General features: G+C 45.5%; 1 protein-coding gene, 1 long non-coding RNA gene and 1 pseudogene across 2 annotated transcripts; 2 read left to right on the forward strand and 1 right to left on the reverse strand.

Annotated features, from left to right (window-relative positions):
* Nucleotides 1-6,898: 6,898 nt before the first annotated feature.
* On the forward strand, nucleotides 6,899-8,835 carry LOC136486522 (uncharacterized). Its single transcript, XM_066483432.1, has 4 exons — nucleotides 6,899-7,219; nucleotides 7,437-7,522; nucleotides 7,601-8,092; nucleotides 8,187-8,835. Exons 1-4 carry the CDS (start codon nucleotides 7,016-7,018, stop codon nucleotides 8,548-8,550), a joined length of 1,146 nt encoding a protein of 381 aa, XP_066339529.1. The 5' UTR covers nucleotides 6,899-7,015; the 3' UTR covers nucleotides 8,551-8,835.
* A 134-nt stretch (nucleotides 8,836-8,969) lies between these two features.
* On the reverse strand, nucleotides 8,970-11,795 carry LOC136486523 (uncharacterized). The gene is made up of 3 exons (XR_010766858.1): nucleotides 11,185-11,795; nucleotides 9,400-9,546; nucleotides 8,970-9,224 (listed from the first exon to the last, which is right to left on the reverse strand). It is a non-coding gene; the product is annotated as an uncharacterized lncRNA (long non-coding RNA).
* A 212-nt stretch (nucleotides 11,796-12,007) lies between these two features.
* On the forward strand, nucleotides 12,008-17,299 carry LOC136488454 (uncharacterized; annotated as a pseudogene).
* The last annotated feature ends 264 nt before the right edge of the window (nucleotides 17,300-17,563 follow it).

Below are 17,563 nucleotides of genomic sequence, written 5' to 3' on the forward strand. Positions count from 1 at the left end.
CACACTTTGTTCGCAGCGGAGTCGGCTAAGGTGAGGCGCCTTAAGAACGAGCTTGCTAAGTGTAAGTCTGATTATGCAAACCTAGAGGCCGTGGCTGCTGAGGCCGAGCATCTACATGTAGGGACCCTTTCGGTCATGGAGGCGAAGTACGTGTCACAGGTGTTGTCCCTTGACGACCTCCAGAGTGTAGTCACGGGTGGACGCGTTGCCTGCCAGGCGGCCTATGCTCAGCCGGGAGGGCATGCCTCTTCGTCAGAGGTGGCGTCCTAGCTGAGGGGGATCCCAAGGCGTCTGGAGGAAGTTGCCCAGTACGGTTTATCAACCGGGGCGCACATGGTGCTGGTGACCGTCGGGACAATCTACATTGACCTGAACATCGGCTCCATCAGAGGGAAACCTATTGACACAGATCCCCTATTGTATAGGCAGATTCAGCAATAGGCCATAGAGCCTTCCGACCCCATAATTTGTGATGTGGATCTCTCCTTGATAGTATAGGGCAGTATGCCTGACTCATCAGAAGATTCAGGCGCTTGAGGCCGTCTTGTAATGTGCTGCACCCGACTTTATATGCTCTATCTCTCACTATCTTTAGTTTTTTATGCTAGTTTAAGCTTTGGACCAACTACCTGGGGATTATTCAACCAAGATGAAACACTTTGGTCGAGTCCACGCAAGGTCTTGTTAAGTCACTTATACCATTTCAAGGCCTATGAGACATTGATCGATTGGGAAAGTAAAAGTGGGCGACACGTATGGTTATCATTATAGCCCCAAGCATGTTGATAAGTTAGTATAACATGTGAACGTGCTAGATAGGGGAACACAACAACTGCAAAGGTTAGCCCCCGAGCAACTCAGAGAGGTTCTTCGTAAGGTACTTGAGAGATCACAGTTTGTTCATGTAACAAATAAATGTTCTTTGCAAGATGTAAAAGATAGCTGAAATTTAGAAAAATAAAAGGTCGACGTAACTGAGGGTCGTTGGCAGCCTTCTCAAGATCCGATCACAAGAGCCGCAGGGGTTGAAGCCAGCGGCGGAGTCGAGGCTGGCGACAGGCTGTTGTCCTGGAGTCATTGACAGGAGCTTCTTCCCTGGCCTCCGGTAGGGGAGACTTGAAGTCCCCGAGTCTAAGTTGTTGGCCTCCGCGTACTCGACGGCATCCCTCTCGCACTGGTAGATGCTCTAGAAGTTTCCCAGCACCATGATTATGCCGCGCGGTCCTGGCATCTTCAGCTTGAGGTAGGCGTAATTTGGGACTGCCATGAACTTGGCGTAACATGGCCTCCCGAATATGGCGTTGTAAGGTCCCTGGAAGTCAACAACTTCAAAGGAGAGTGTCTCCTTTCGGTAGTGTACCACGTAGCCGAATGTCACAGAGAGATCTATCATGCCCAGGGGCATGACGCGATGCCCAGGGACGATGCCGTGGAAGGGGGACTGTGATGCGTGTAGCTTCCTTATGTCCACGTTGAGCTAGTCAAAGGTATCTTTGTAACGATGTTGATGCAACTGCCTCCATCCATGAGGATCTTCATCACCCTCATGTTCTCGATGACCGCAGTTACCACCAGAGGCAATTGGCTCACCTCAACCACCCGGTCTGGATGATTGGTTCGATCATAGGTAATTGGCCGTTCTGACCAGCGTAGGTATAGCAAGGAGGTCGGTGCGGTCACATAAATCCATCGATGAGTCAGCTTTTGCAGCCTTCGATCCTAGTAGGCTTGCGGGCAACCGAAGATGAGCATGGAGCTTCTAGCAGACGCATCGGGGCCTTGATCATTGTCATGGTCTCCTGAGTACCCTTCTTGGTCTGTCCGCCTTTTGGCTTCCAGAATGACACTCTTGTGGTAAGTGAGACAATCTTTGGCAAGGAGGTCACAATGAAGACGTGATTCTAACATGGGATGTTCATGATCCTTTCAAACATGTCTCGATAAGCCTGTCTCTTGCGAGGGATTGAGGCTGTTCTCGAGATGGTATACTCGAGTTGGATCGGCAGCTGAGCCTGCTTCTCGGGAGTTGTTGAATACTAGGAAGGGCCACGGTATCACGTGCCTATTTACGTGCATTGATCAACAAGCGAGCATTTTGCCCATTCCCTAGTCAACCGTAGATTGGGTTGGGGACGATATGCTCCAGGTCCTCCCATTGGTCAGCCCCTGGTCCTTGGAAAGCATTATCGGCGATCGCACGGAGCAGGACCATGGCGTGTTTCGGGAGTCTCCCGACTGAACCATGACTTTCGAGTTGTCGGGTGCATCGTTGGCTCAGCCCTAGGAGCTGATTAAAGCAGCCTGACAGTCCCGTAGGGACGATTAGCCAGGTTTTGGCCATTCGCGGGGTGGGTGTGCTCAACTTGAATCTGTTGAGTGTTAGGAGACTGGTTGAGATGCTGGCGAAGGTGATTGTTCTCCGCTTTGAGATCATCATTCTGACGAAGGAGGCGCAGGCACGCTTTGTCGCTGGTCTCATATGGGGCGTCTGAGATGGTAACGTCTCCCGACGGCGGTGTGGCGCTTTCGAGCTCGAGCTTCTCGAGTGCTTCCCGAGGTGGCTCAGGGTCTTGTAGATTCATGTAACACTCGGGTTGCTCCTCGAACTTAGTGCCTTCCTCTTTGGGTAGTTCCTCCTCTAAATATGGGTTGTCAAGGAGGAATTGATCGTACTCATCGAGATCAAGATCTAGGATAGGCTCGTCGTCCTCTGCATGTCCCCAATCTTTCGGTATATCGGCCATATCTTTGTCGCCATTGGCGATCATCCCGACGAACTGGGTAACCAGGTCATCAAAATGTTCGGGAGAGTGAGAACCGTATTTAGCAAAACCACGAATAATCATGTTGTCATCATCCCCTTCTTCTTCATCATCTTCTTCCATTATAACACCTCTTTCTCCATGCTTAGTCCAACAAATATAGTTTGGCATGAAACCCGACGTAAACGGGTGTTCATGAATTTTCCTTGAGCAAGAATAATCCTTCTCATTCTTACATAGAACACATGGGCAATACATGAAACCATTCTGCATGTTTGCCTTGGTCACATTTAAGAAATCATGCATGCCCCTCATGAACTCTAGGGAGCGGCGGTCAGCGTTGTACATCCATTGTTGGTTCATCTGCATTACATGACGTACACCATATCAAAAACTTGTAATAACCCATATTATACAACATACATGGTTAGTAGTTAATTAAAAGATCCAAAATATCCATCAATCAACATGATTAATTAATATCCTATACCACACAGTTGTTTCACGTACTCTCGAACATTAATTTATTAAAGCCTTGATACAATATAGACAATCCCAAATAGCACTAAACAAACTAAACCTACAATAGACTTCAGCAGAATAAGGATTTTGTGACTAATTCCATCTAAAATAGACAGATCATTCTTCTGCTGACTGCCTCATCATACACAGGTGCACTCTCATTAGCTGCCTCAGTCTCCTTTGCAAGAGATTTTTGGACGTGCTCAACATACTCTTCTTCCCAGTACCAACCGTCACATGATCCAGTGCCATCAAATTAAAATTACAATAACAAATCAAGAACTTTAATCAAAATCATCACGAAAAATGGCTATAAACCATAGGAAAATATGATAAAAAAAATTACTCACTTCGCGATCTGGACACATATAGAAGATGCGCCTTTGGTTGGGACCCTTCTTCACCCTATACTCCCTCACAATCTGATGCCCACACTGGCCGCACACAATGAGAGGGAGGTCTGGTCTCAGTCGCTTAGGGACCCATGCGAGACCGAGGACCCAGAAGCAGTCGCCATCTACGACTCTCTATACTCATTTCCATGAACTACTATAAGTTTCTCATTTTGTGAACCATAAAATTAAATGAGCAATATACTAAATAAAACCTTTTATTTCTCAATTTCTAAACCATGCATGAAATGAGGCAATAAAGGTGCATACTAGTTTTGATGAGCTACTATAAGATTCCTTCATCTACATATGCAAACTATCAAGTGATTTTGACCTCAAATGGCATATAAATAAAAAATATCCACCATTATTCTCAATCTAGAAAACAAAAAATTTCTCTATTTCTAGACCATGAAATGAGGCAATGAAAGGTGCATACTAGTTTTGATGAGCTACTATAAGCTTCCTTCATCTTCATATTCGAACTATCATGTGATTTCGAGCTCAAATGGTATATAAATAAAAAAAAATCCATCATCATTCCCAATCTAAAAACCACAAATCTCTCTATTTCTAGACCAAGAAATGAACTAGTGATGAAACATGGGAGGATGAAGTTGATAACCTTTAGAACTGAAGAATGGATGGAGGAATGAAGTCTTCACCAATCCCGCAAGCATGAACTCCTTCCACGAGCAAGAACAGAGAGCAGGCAGAGAGCTTGAAATGGATCGGGCTGGGGAGGAAGAAGGAGAAAGTATATAACCCGGGACATGTAGTCCTAGTTTGTGGTATAAACCCGGACTACAGGTAGAGTTCTAGTCCCGGTTGAAGCCACCAAGCAGGATTAAATGTTTAATCATGGCTGTTAGCTCCAACCGGGACTAGAGGGTGGCCTTTAGTCCCTGTTTGAACCACGAACCAGGACTAAAGGTCCCCTCTTACTCTCCTCTTGCAAAAGCTACGCATCTAGCCGTTGGGCAGGAGACTTTAGTCATGGTTGGTTGCTCCAACCGGAACTAATCATGTCTTTAGTCCTAGATCAAAAATGGCTGGGACTAAAGCTTAGAGCCGAAAATCTGTTCTCTACTGGTGACAGTCATGAAAGCAGCCAAGTTGTATGCACGGATGCAAATTGACAATAATGTGACGTCCAAATCAGTTTTTGTTTGGATACTTTAACTTATTTATCGGCTTTAATATCCACCTTATCAGCTAGAATTCTACGTTAGGGACTTTCTGCTTCTCATGAATACCTTGATGTTCTTGCTAGCATTGTTTGTAGTGGAAATACTAGGTGTTACTTCAAGATTAAACTAATGGAATACTGCCTCTGCCTAGTAGAAATATAAAAGTACTTTCAGATTGGTCGGTAGTTTTGCAATTCTGTACCAACATATATTTTATTTAATAGGCGACACTCAACGTTGGATGTCAAAAACACAATAATGTAGCATTTAGGTGAAATCTCCAGAGTTGAATGTCAAGAACAGGCAATGTACTGAAGATGCCATGTTCTTGAACAGAGGAAGTAATTGACTAAAGCTTCTGTTGATGCTGCATTTTAGATTTTAGTTATACTTGTACATCACTCTAGCTTTGGAATATTCCAGGATGGTACAGTTTGATCAGTAGGAATTTACACACCAGTCTTTTCCCGTGCCTGATGTTTACTTTCCCTTCTCACCTCTGAACCATTTCTCAGATGACAACACCCCTTGGCACTTACTCTGCATTTTGATATGTACAGGTTTTAGTTTCTAGGAATAGAAGCCTAAATAAAGCTGAAGACGGATCTTGGAGCACCATTCCGTGAGGAAACTAAGCTGCATCAGCGGAAGCGCTGACAACGGATATCACTATTTACTATTTACAGTTGCACTTGTTGAGGCAAGTTACAGAGTTACTCGTGGTAATTACAGTAGCTGTTTCGTTTATGTAGCTGGACTGGTAAGTTTGATCAGACGAAGCACAGATATCATCATCGCCAAAGAAAGTAGCTTCCGCCTTTATCTCAAGATTTGTTTTTCAGTTGAACCTGTAGTATGGCAGCTTAAGAGTTTGATTTGTTATTCTGATTATCTAGCTGGACCTGGTTTACCATGCTAATGCTATGCGGTTTCTTGCAACCTTGCCACATGGTGAACGCCTCGTGCAGATCCGATAGTAGCTTGCACCGCATTCACCCCGCGCCCACACCTCCAATTCGTTACCTTGTTTTAGTATGTTCGACTAATTATAGATTAAAAAAAACTATAAATATTTATAATATTAAATAAATAATATTAGATTAAATATAAAATATATTTTTATAATAAATTAATTTATAATTATAAATATAAATACTATTTACTGAAAACTTGAATAACTTCGTCGGGTACGCAACCTATAGCTGCGGCATGTTTCCGTGGAACACAGGGAGTAGACTCCTCGCTGAGCTAGCGCTAGTGACATGGACACCTTGTCCCGTCATGTCGAACTGAGCTTCATCTTTAATTTCAGGCAACGATTCCATTATGTCCCGTCATGTCGAACAGAGGGAGTACTATGCTACCTTGCAGCAGCGTTACAAGTCAGGAAAATTAGATTATCGTCTTTTGGTGCTTATTCCTCTCCATTTTTTTTTCTACAAATGATATTGATGCATATAGTACGTGATTGAGCGAGGAAATTAATAATCGATGAGAGGATATCCGTAGACCATATATTTTAATAACCCTTTTGCTAGAGCCGTGATCGACGGTTGTTTAGCCGGTACTAGTAGAAAATATAAAATGGCACGAGGCAAGAAAAAGCCGCATTGCCGGGCCGGTCCCACTCCCCACTTGTATGTACGGACGATACTTCTCCTGAAAAGAAAAACCTCTGCTGTCCTAAAAGCACACAGAATGGTCATCTCGAGCTCTAACCTGGCACCCATCATGAAGAGTGCAAGGTCTCGGGTCAAGTCTCCTTTGTTTTTGTTTTTTTTTTCCTCTCTTTCTTTCGTGTCCACTCGCTCGGTTCAAAAAAGAAAGATATTATAGGTAAGTGCTGGTCAAATTTTTTTCAACTTTCATTAGATTTGTACGAAATTTATTATAAAATATATATTCAACGATTTATTTAATAATACTAATTATATATTATAAATATTAATTTTTTTTATATATAATTAGTTAACGTTAGAAAAAGCTGAAGCGAGGATTGACTTCTATTTTGGAAGAGAGAAGACTAGTACTACACCCCTTTCTCTTTTGTCTTCCCTTACCTCCGGCGGCTAGCTTTAAGCTCGGTAGCTGAAGAAGCCAAAATCAGAGCAGCAGCAGCAGCAGCAGTTAGATAGTGATCGTGTCCTCCATGGGGAACACCCTCAAGTGCTTCAGGCGAGAAGAAGAAGACGGCCACTTCCACGGGCGCAGAGACCGCTACCCCTACTACCAGCCGCAGTACTACAGCTACAGTGGTGGTGATCCACATCCACCCGCCGCTGCTCCTCGGCCTCATCAGCAGGGTCTCGCTGCAGGCCCCCATGACTTCGTAACCTTCATCCCCCTCACGCAGGTTCCAATCGACATCTGCCCTTTGCTTGTGTGTCCCTACTGTGTATGTTCTTGTTTTCTGACACTGAAAATAATGTTTAGAGCTCCACGATCAATCCAAGTGTAACTAATAATTAGGATCCTCCTGTACCCATCTGTTGCGAGTTTGTGACTGAGACCAGAGAAGTTGGTACAATCCTTTCACTTGAATGTTTGCGTGATTGGGTATTTTTCGGCAGGCTGCTGGTCCAAACACCGGACACCAGCAGAGGAGCAGTGGGGTTCATGACAGCAGAGTGGTGGTGGCTTCTCAGTATCAATCCAAGTGAGATGCTGCTCTGCTCTGCTCTTTGTTGCTTCCTGCTCCAGAGTAGCTCATTTCGCTACCTATCCATGTCCACAGCACCGAGGACATCGACGAGTCATCAGCCGAGGGCCTGTGCAGCGCCAAGAGCTACGCCAAGGCAAACCCGCTGCTGATCCAGGTGCCCGTGCTGGGCACCACCAAGAAGTTCTGGCGGCTATCCGACAAGGCCACGCGAATCACCCGAAAGCTCGTGCTGATCCTGAGGAGCCACCACGCCGTCGGCAAGCACCTGGCCGCCCCGCTGCAGTTGTCCAACGTCTGGATCGGGAGCACCGGCGGCAGCGTCAAGCTACGCGGGGTCAGCTTCACCGCCAAAGCCTTCGGCATCGAGCGCGTGAGAGACGACTACAAGCAGCTGTCCAGGCTCCTGCTGGCGATCATCAGAATCTCCGGCGGTGGGGACGCCGCCATCGCCAGGCTGCCTCCGGACTACCGGGAGTTCCTCGCGCTCCTGGGGAGCGACACCCTCGCCATGGACGACGAGTTCTTGATCGTCAACAGCGCCGCCCTGCTGCCCATGAAAAACCGGTGAAACTCTTGTTTCTGACGACTGTCATTTTGAACATTTTTGGAATAAAAAAAAACAGACTCATTTCAGCTACTTGTGTGATCGTGTCTGCAGCACGGAGGCGTTCCTGATGCTGCACGACACGATCGTGAAGCACCTCGGGCGCACGGACCGGGCGAAGAAGAGGAGGATCCTCTCGGGGCTGCCCTACCAGAGCGACTGGCTGGAGACGGCCAGGGCGAACGCGCGGATCAACCAGTGGGTGGTGAACGTCCAGCACGAGTACAAGAGGACCCAGTCCGACCTGCTGCGGCTCAACAGGAACGTGAGGAGCCACCTGCACGAGTACGACGACGGCGGCGGCGGCATCGAGGAGGTCCTGTACTGCGAGTGGCCCGAGCTGCTCATGGCCATGGTGAAGCTGTTGCACCTGGAAGGCGAGCTCGAGGCCACTGACATTGAGAACAAGTTCGGCTAGCTAGTCGAGCGTCCTGCTGGGGAGGTAGAACAGATGTGTGCTAGGTAGCTCTGCGTTTGCTGTGGTGGTTGGCAAGCTGTTGTTGGTTCGTCTTCAGTGAGAGAGTTTATGGTGATGGGGTGGTATGCTACCTGGTTTATGTAATGTAATAGGCTAGTTATTTCTTAAATTAAGTTCTCACGACTTGAAGGCAAAAGGCTTGGGTCAGTTTTGTTATAAAACTAGCAGAACCCCGAGCGTTGCCGCGGGTGCTATTACAGCAATATAAGCGACCATAGCAAATAATTTTTTTTCCAGAGATCAGAGTTGGATAAGAAATTTGTGTGTCAGCTAAATATGGGTAACATATATTGATGATGTAATCGAACTGAAAGGAAGGCGAAATAACAACTTGTACTCTACTGCAGTTGTTATCATCATAAGGAAGGTGTGACCCAAAGTCTCATTGTAACTAAAACAATATTCACATCTCTCGTTCAATAAAATCTCAATAGTCTTTAAGCAGTAGAGTAATAAGAATCATCAAATGATAAGCTTGAAATGAAACTGTAGTATTAAACAGATAAGATAGTTTTTTTTCAGGCCTGATCGCTCTTTTCTAGGTTGTAGCTGCAACTGTTGCTGCAGAGACCAACCTGCTTATCCATGTAATGCGTGCTGCTTGTGTTCACCAACTGCAGCAGTCGGAAGAGCACAGCCGATCAGGATATTGATTCCATAGAAAGTATATATACGAGTAAATCTATACATTTGGGCAATCTAGAGAAATGCAATCGTACAGTAACAACACTGACCTTTATGTACCTGGATTCACTGAATTGAAGCGGCATTACCTAAACATTCACTGACCTCTATGTAGACGGTCGTTGGCATGAGTGCTGTAGCAGGTTCGTGACGGGGCGAACCTCTGCTGGCCATCGAAGGAGCAGCGACCTCTTGTTTACCTTCCTCTATGGCAGTGAGATGAACATCAGGCGACAGGACGGTTTGCAGTAGCTGCGCAGTAGGTAAAGAACCCAAACGAAAAGTATCAGAGGTTTACTTTCTTAATACACGACAAATTATTTGATACCACAATAACAGTAATTAAAAAACAAAACCAAAGCGGAAGCCAATTAACATGCAGCTACTTGCTGCTTCAGATCACAACTTACATGAATGTGCAGAGGCGTAACAAGGACACATGTGAGTTGAGAAAATTGCATATTTGGGACTCTAATCGTCGCGCTTCGTAGTTTTTGGATTTCAAACGTCCACTCCGTAAAAATGGGCCTCCAAACGTTGCACTCTTGATTTTCTTGACATTATGTGTATTTTCTTTCTTTTCTAGTATGTATACATGTATTTGTGACCTGGACGGACCCTTTTGCCCCTGTGGCCTCACGTACACGAGATCTCCACGTACGTGAATGCAATCTACGAAAAAGAAAAACAGATCGAAACTTTCGTCTCTGGCCGCCGCGGCGCCGCCGCACGAGGCCATCTGCACGAGACTCCCGCCGGCCATGGAAGGCCAGCAGCCGGACGACCTCGACGCGCCAGCCATGGACGCCCCCGCTCACCCAGGACGTGGCCGCAAGAGCCATGGCCTCGGCCCTCGGAGCCCTGGCCGCGCCGATCCCTAGCCTGGCCGCGACGGACCCTGGCCTGGCCGTGCCCGATGCCATGGCCATGGATTGCGCGAATCCCCACCGCCGGCCACTGCGATCGCCCTAGCGAGGTCTCTGCTGCCCACCGCTCCTCCTCCATCAATACAGTACAGTCTTCTTGCCTCCCAGGGACGGCGGCGGCGGAGGCCTGCTTGCCTGCCTGCCAAGGCGGCGAGCATATATCCAGGTGTACGTATGATCACGTACCAGCAGCCATGTCACAGGTCACGTACGTACCAGCGGCAAAGTACCGAGCAGCGCGGGTCACGTACGTACGAGCGGCACGGCAAAACATCAGGAGGGCAAAAAGTCCATTGAGGTGACAAATACATGGAGGAATGCTACAAAAGGGAGAAAATACACGTAATGTCAAGAAAATCAAGAGTCCAACGTTTGGAGGGCTATTTTTACGAAATCGACTTTAGAAGTCCCGAAACTGCGAAGCGCAACTATTGGAGTCCCAATTATGCAATTTTCTCATGAAAGTTTATCAAAATACTCGACCATGGAGCATATAGCTGAATTTACTACTACATAAAATCCTCAACAATCCTGTCAGGCATAAACAGAGGTCATGCACAATTAAGCTGATAATAATGCAGTCAACCATGATGTAATCACAAGTTATTGATCAGTTGCTCTACCAATACATGAAAGTCCTCCACAACGTCCATGACTGAGGATTCCTCAAACCTAGGAAGCCTATGTTAGTGCGGCCAGCTGCAGGTAGGCCTGTTCATTTTGTGCCTGTTAAATGTGCTTGCGATTTCTTATTAATCAGCCATTGCACCTAAAGTTTTAATTTTTTCGTTTCAGGGGGAACATCAAGGGTTTTTAGACTGTTTGAATGAAGCTGGAATCAGTATTAGCTGCACCAGAGAACCAGAGGAAACCGAGTAGCATTTAGTAAACCATCACAGCACAGGGGCATATCGTCGAACACATAGGATGCAATAAAGGAATAGCCATGGAGTATGAAACGTACCTTGCTCCATGTCCATGGTGTTGTGGTGGTAGGTCCGTGGGGACGTAAAGGCTACGCCGGTGCGGATGGGGACGCTGCTCGGGGGAGGCAGTGGCAGCGTTCGTCGGCGAGGAAGCACTCGTGTACAGATCGGGAAAGGGGGAGCGAGGAAGAGGCCTGCGGGGGCGATGCGGGGAGCGGGCAGCGGCGCAGGTCCCTTTCTGTCCTGCCCCCTCTTCTTCCTCTTGTCCAAGAAAAATAAAAATGAAAGAGGAAAGCAAGGTCCATGGAGAAGGTGGCAACACCCCCATCGAGGTTCAACCCCAGATCCAGACTGAGAAGAAGAAGGGGACACGAACCTCGATGGCGTCGATGTATTCGAAGACAACGGCGAGGTAGACGTATGCGGCCACCAGGCTTGGGCAGAGATGAAGACGGAGGGTGCGCTGTGACACTCGACGTGCGGGCGTGGTTCCGTCCCGTCCGCGCGACAGCAGGAAAGCAGGCGCGGCGGCGTGCCACTCCTCCTCGGTTGCCGCGGCATCTGGCGCGACATCAGGCATGACTCCCTCACCGACGGTGGCGGCGGCGTAGGAGCAGTGGCGGATTCAGGATGGGATCAAGGAGGAGGGGGATAAGTAATGGACATGTTGATTGATAATGAAGATTTAATGATGATTTATGCTTGATGCTACAGTAATTTAACAAGGAATTAAGGCTCACGGGGGGAGGGCTGCAGCCCCCCAGCCCCCTCCCCTGGATCCGCCAGGTGAGGGGCGAGCGGATGAGGACGAGCACGTGGGAGGCGAGGCGCGGAGCGACCACGAGTGGCGGATAAAGACCGATGAAGGCCATCGCGGAGCAGCGAGGCGGTGGAAGGATAAGGCCGTCACCACGCCCCTGCGATGAGAACAGTAGAACAGTAGCAAACGTGGAACCGTTGGATGGACGGATCGCACAGCCAAGCCTGGGACCTGGCACTGTACGACTGCGGCGCCGCACGGCCAAGCCTGGGACCTGGCACTGTAGGACTGTGGCGTCTCGCGCGGCCAAGCCTGGGACCTGGCCCCGTAGGACTGTGGCGTCTCAGGATCTATACATCTTATATCTTATATGAAATGATATGTTATAAAATGTTGCCTTCAAACTCAAAACTATACTTGTTCTTTTTGGATCACCAGCAAAGAACAGACTTTCGATTCTAGGCTTTATTCTTGATTATTTTTTGGTCCGGTATTAAAGATAGAATTAGTCTCGGTTAGAGCAATCAACCGGGACAAGTTACATGCCCAACGGCTAGAGGCGCAGCTTTTGCAGGAGGGGAGCACCCTCCAATCCCGGTTGGTGGCTCCAAACGGGACTAAAACTCTACCTATAGTCCGGGTTTATACCACAAACCGAGATTACATGTCCTGGGCTATATACTTTCTCCTTCTTCCTCCTCTAGCCTGAGCCATTTCAAGCTCTCTATCTGCTCTCTGTTCTTGCTCGTGGAAGGAGTTCATGCTTGCGGGATTAGTGAAGACTTCATTTCTCCTTCCATTCTCCAGTTCTAAAGGTTATCAACTTCATCCTCCCATGTTTCATCACTAGCATGGCTCATTTCTTGGTCTAGAAATATAGAAATTTATGATTTTTTAGATTAGAAATGATGGTGGATTTTTTGATTTATATACTATTTGAGCTCGAAATCACTTGATAGTTCGAATATGAAGATGAAGAAAGCTTATAGTAGTTCATCAAAACTAGTATGCACCTTTTATTGCCTCATTTTATGGTCTAGAAATAGAGAATTTTTTTGTTTTCTAGATTGGAAATAATGGTGGATATTTTTTATTTATATGCCATTTGAGCTCAAAATCACTTGATAATTTGCATATGTAGATGAATGAATCTTCTAGTAGCTCATCAAAATTAGTATGCGTCTTTCATTGCCTCATTTCATGCATGGTTTAGAAATTGAGAAATAAAAGGTTTTTTTAGTATATAGCTCATTTAATTTCATGGTTCACAAAATGAGAAACTTATAGTAGTTAATAAAAATGAGTATAGAGAGTCGTAGATGGCAACTGCTTCTGGGTCCTCACCCTCGCATGGGGTCCCTAAGCGACTGAGGTCGGACCTCCCTCTCATTGCGTGCGGCAAGTGTGGGCAGAAGATTGTGATGGAGTACAGGGTGAAGAAGAAGGGTCCCAACCAAGGACGCATCTTCTACACGTGTCCGGATCACAAAGTGAGTAATTTTTTTATCATGTTTTGCTATGGTTTGTAGCCATTTTTCTTGATGATTTTGATTAAAGGTCTTGATTGGTTGTTATAATTTTAGTGGGATGGCACTGGATCATTGATGGTTGGTACTGGGGGGAAGAATATGTTGAGCACGCCCAAAAATCTCTTGTAAAGGAGGCTGAGGCGACTAATGCAAGTGCACCTGTGTATGATGAGGCAGTGAATCAGCAGAAGAATGATCAGTCTATTTTAGATGGAATTGGTCACGAAATCCTTATTCTGCTGAAGTGCATTGTAGGTTTAGTTTGTTTAGTGCTATTTGAGATTGTCTACATTGTATCAAGGCTTTAATAAATTAATGTTCGAGAGTACGTGAAACAGCTATGTGGTATAGGATATTAATTAATCATGTTGATTGATGGATATTTTGGATCTTTTAATTAACTACTAACCATGCATGTTGTATAATATGGGTTATTACAAGTTTTTAATATGGTGTACGTCATGTAATACAGATGAAGCAGCAATGGATGTACAACACTGACCGCCACTCCCTAGAGTTCATGAGGGACGTGCATGATTTCTTAAATGTGGCCAAGGCAAACACGCGGAATGGTTTCATGTGCTGTCCATGTGTTCTGTGTAAAAATGAGAAGAATTATACTTGCTCAAGGAAAATTCACGAACACCTATTTACATCAGGGTTCATACCAAAGTATATTTGTGGGACTAAGCACGGTGAAAGAGGTGTTATAATGGAAGAAGAAGAAGAAGAAGAAGAAGAAGGGGATGATGACAACATGATTATTCATGGTTTTACTGAATACGGTGCCTTTGATAATACTACAATGGGGGAAGCTAAAAAAGAGGTAGTGGCTAAAGAAGAGGTAGCGGCAGAAGATGATCCCGATGATGATCTTGGCTAGGCCATCCATAATGCACAGAGAGAATGCGAAAGTGAAAAGGAGAAGATCAAGTTCGAGCGCATTCTAGAGGATCACAAGAAATTGCTATACCCGACTGCCGAAGAGGGGCAAAAAAAGGTTGGTACCACACTGGAATTGTTGTAATGGAAGGTAAAGAATGGTGTATCCGACAAGGGATTTGCGGAGGTACTGACTATCGCAAAGAAGATGCTTCCGAAGGCAAACGAATTGCCCGCCACTACATACGCAGCAAAACATGTCGTCTGCCCTCTGGGATTAGAAATCCAGAAGATACATGCATGTCCTAATGACTGCATCCTCTACCGCGGCAAGGAGTATGAGAATTTGGATGCATGCCCGGTATGCCATGCATCGCGGTATAAGATCAGGCGAGATAACCCTGGTGATGTTGAGGGCGACGGTGAACGTCCTAGGAAGAGAATCCCTGCCAAGGTGATGTGGTATGCTTCTATAATACCACGCTTGAAACGTTTGTTTAGAAACAAAGAGCATGCAAAGTTATTGCGATGGCACAAAGAAGACCGTAAGGTAGATGATATGTTAAGACACCCTGTTGATGGGTCCCAATGGAGAGCAATCAAAAGAGAATTCTCGAAGTTTACGGATGACGCAAGAAACTTAAGGTTTGCTTTAAGTACGGATGACATGAATCCTTTCGAAGAGCAGAGCAGCAGTCATAACACTTGGCCTGTTACTCTATGTATCTTCAACCTTCCTCCATGGTTGTGCATGAAAGCGGAAGTTCATTATGATGCCAGTGCTCATCCAAGGCCCGAAGCAACCTAGAAATAACATTGATGTGTACCTGAGGCCATTAGTTGAGGAACTTCTACTTTTGTAGAGCAGCACAGGCGTATGTATGTGGGATGAGTACAAACAGGAACACTTTGACCTGCGAGCATTATTGTTTGTAACAATCAATGATTGGTCTGCTCTTAGTAATCTTTCAGGACAGTCAAACAAGGGATATAATGCATGCATGCACTATTTTCATGACATACAAGGTACATTTTTTTTAAAAATGTGCAAAAGGTCATGTACATGGGCCATCGTCGATTTCTTCCATTGAATCACACCCTAAGAAAGAGAGGCAAGAATTTTAAAGGTAAGGCAGAGCACCAAACAAAGCCTGACAACCGTAGTGGTGAGGATATATTCAATACGGTCAAGGATGTACAAGTAGTCTTTGGGAAGGGACTTGGCAGCCAGCCTGTTCCGAATGATGCTAATGGACACGCACCCATGTGGAAGAAGAAGTCCATATTTTGGGAGCTACCCTACTGGCAAGTCCCAGAGGTCCACGGCGCGATCGACGTGATGCACCTGACGAAGAATCTTTTTGTGAACCTGCTAGGCTTCAAGGGTGTGTATGGGAAGTCTAAGGACACACTTGAAGCAAAGTAGGACCTGCAATGTATGAAAGAATGAGAGAACCTAGATCTAGAGAAGGTAGATGATGGACGCTAGTACTTAAGTCCTACCAGCTACACTCTTAGCAAAGATGAGAAGGAAATCATGTTTGAATGCCTAAACAACATCAAGGTCCCATCTGGCTTCTCCTCAAATATAAAGGGATAATAAATGTGGCAGAGAAGAAATTCCTAAACTTAAAGTCTCATGTCTGCCATGTGCTTATGACGCAATTGCTTCCGATTGCATTGAGAGGGATTCTACCTCCAAATATACGATTAGCCGCTGTGAAACTATGTGCATTCCTCAACGTAATTTCTCAAAAGGCGATCAATCCAGCGCATCTAGCAAAGCTACAGAATGACATGGTCCAATGTCTTTGTTAGCTTTGAGTTGGTGTTCCCGCCATCCTTCTTTAATATTATGATGCACCTCCTAGTTCACTTGATCAAAGAGATTAGTATTCTCGGTCCTATGTTCCTACATAACATGTTCCCCTTTGAAAGGTTCATGGGAGTCCTGAAGAAATATGTTCAGAACCGTGCTTGGCTAGAAGAAAGTATCGCCAAGGGCTACGAAATAGAGGAGGTCATTGAGTTCTGCGTTGATTTTATTCCTGACCTCGACCCAATTGGTGTTCCTGAATCATGGCATGAGGGAAGACTAAGTGGAAAGAGAACACTAGGGAAGAAAGCATATATTAGCAAGGAGGATGATTATTTCCATAAAGCACACTACACAGTTCTACAAAACTCCTCCTTGGTGGATCCATATATCGAGGTACACAAGGACATTGTACAATCCGAATTCCTAGGGAGGACTAAAGCCTGGATTACGCGTCGGCACATGAAATCTTTTGGCGGTTGGTTGCGAAACGATGTCAGGGGGACATGAGTCTAGATGACCAACTGTACTTGTTGTCTAGGGAACCATCTTGGCATATCCTGACATTCAAAGGATACGAGATAAATGGCAATACATATTACACGATAGCCCAAGATAAAAGGAGCACCAACCAAAATAGTGGTGTCCGCATAGATGCCATAGACCCAAATGGGAATAAGGAAACATATTATGGCCGCATAGAGGAGATATGAGAATTAGACTATGGACCTTATTTGAAAGTCCCTTTGTTTCGGTGCCAATGGGTGAAGGTGACCGGAGGTGTGGTAACAGTGGACCATCAGTACAGAATGACAACAGTGCACCTCAACAATCTTGGGTATAGAGACGAACCATTCGTCTTAGCCAAGGATGTGAATTAGGTTTTCTATGTGAAGGACATGTCTACCAAACTGGAGAAAGGGAAAACCAACGACAATGACTCGGACAATGAGCCAAAGCGCCATAGAGTTCTTTTAGGGAAAAGAAACATCATGGGAATCGAGGATAGGTCTGACAAGTCAGAAGATTATGAAAAGAATGATGGAATTCTGCCCTTCACAGTAAACAGTGACCCAAGCATCCTGCTAAATAATGAGGACACTCCATGGTTACGGTATGATCATAACCAAAGGACATACGTCAAGAAGTTCATTGTTCTCGTTTGATATGGTGATGTATTAGACCTATTATGTAATAATTGAGACTTTAGATTTTTTTTGTCGTGTTTTCATATTTTCTACGGTTTAAATAAATTTTCTTCTTGATAGTGGATTTCCTGTGGAGAATGTGTGATGAAAAACCAAATGATCAACGTTAATAAGATGTGAAAACTAATTTCCTATCGAAAATCAATAGTTTTAATGATTCTAATCAAGCAGTGTATTTTTCATGGTGCAAATTGTGATTATTATTTACACTATGTTAAATAT

This window comes from Miscanthus floridulus, chromosome 10 (genome assembly GCF_019320115.1).
Source record: "Miscanthus floridulus cultivar M001 chromosome 10, ASM1932011v1, whole genome shotgun sequence".
In the NCBI taxonomy this organism is placed as follows: domain Eukaryota; kingdom Viridiplantae; phylum Streptophyta; class Magnoliopsida; order Poales; family Poaceae; genus Miscanthus; species Miscanthus floridulus.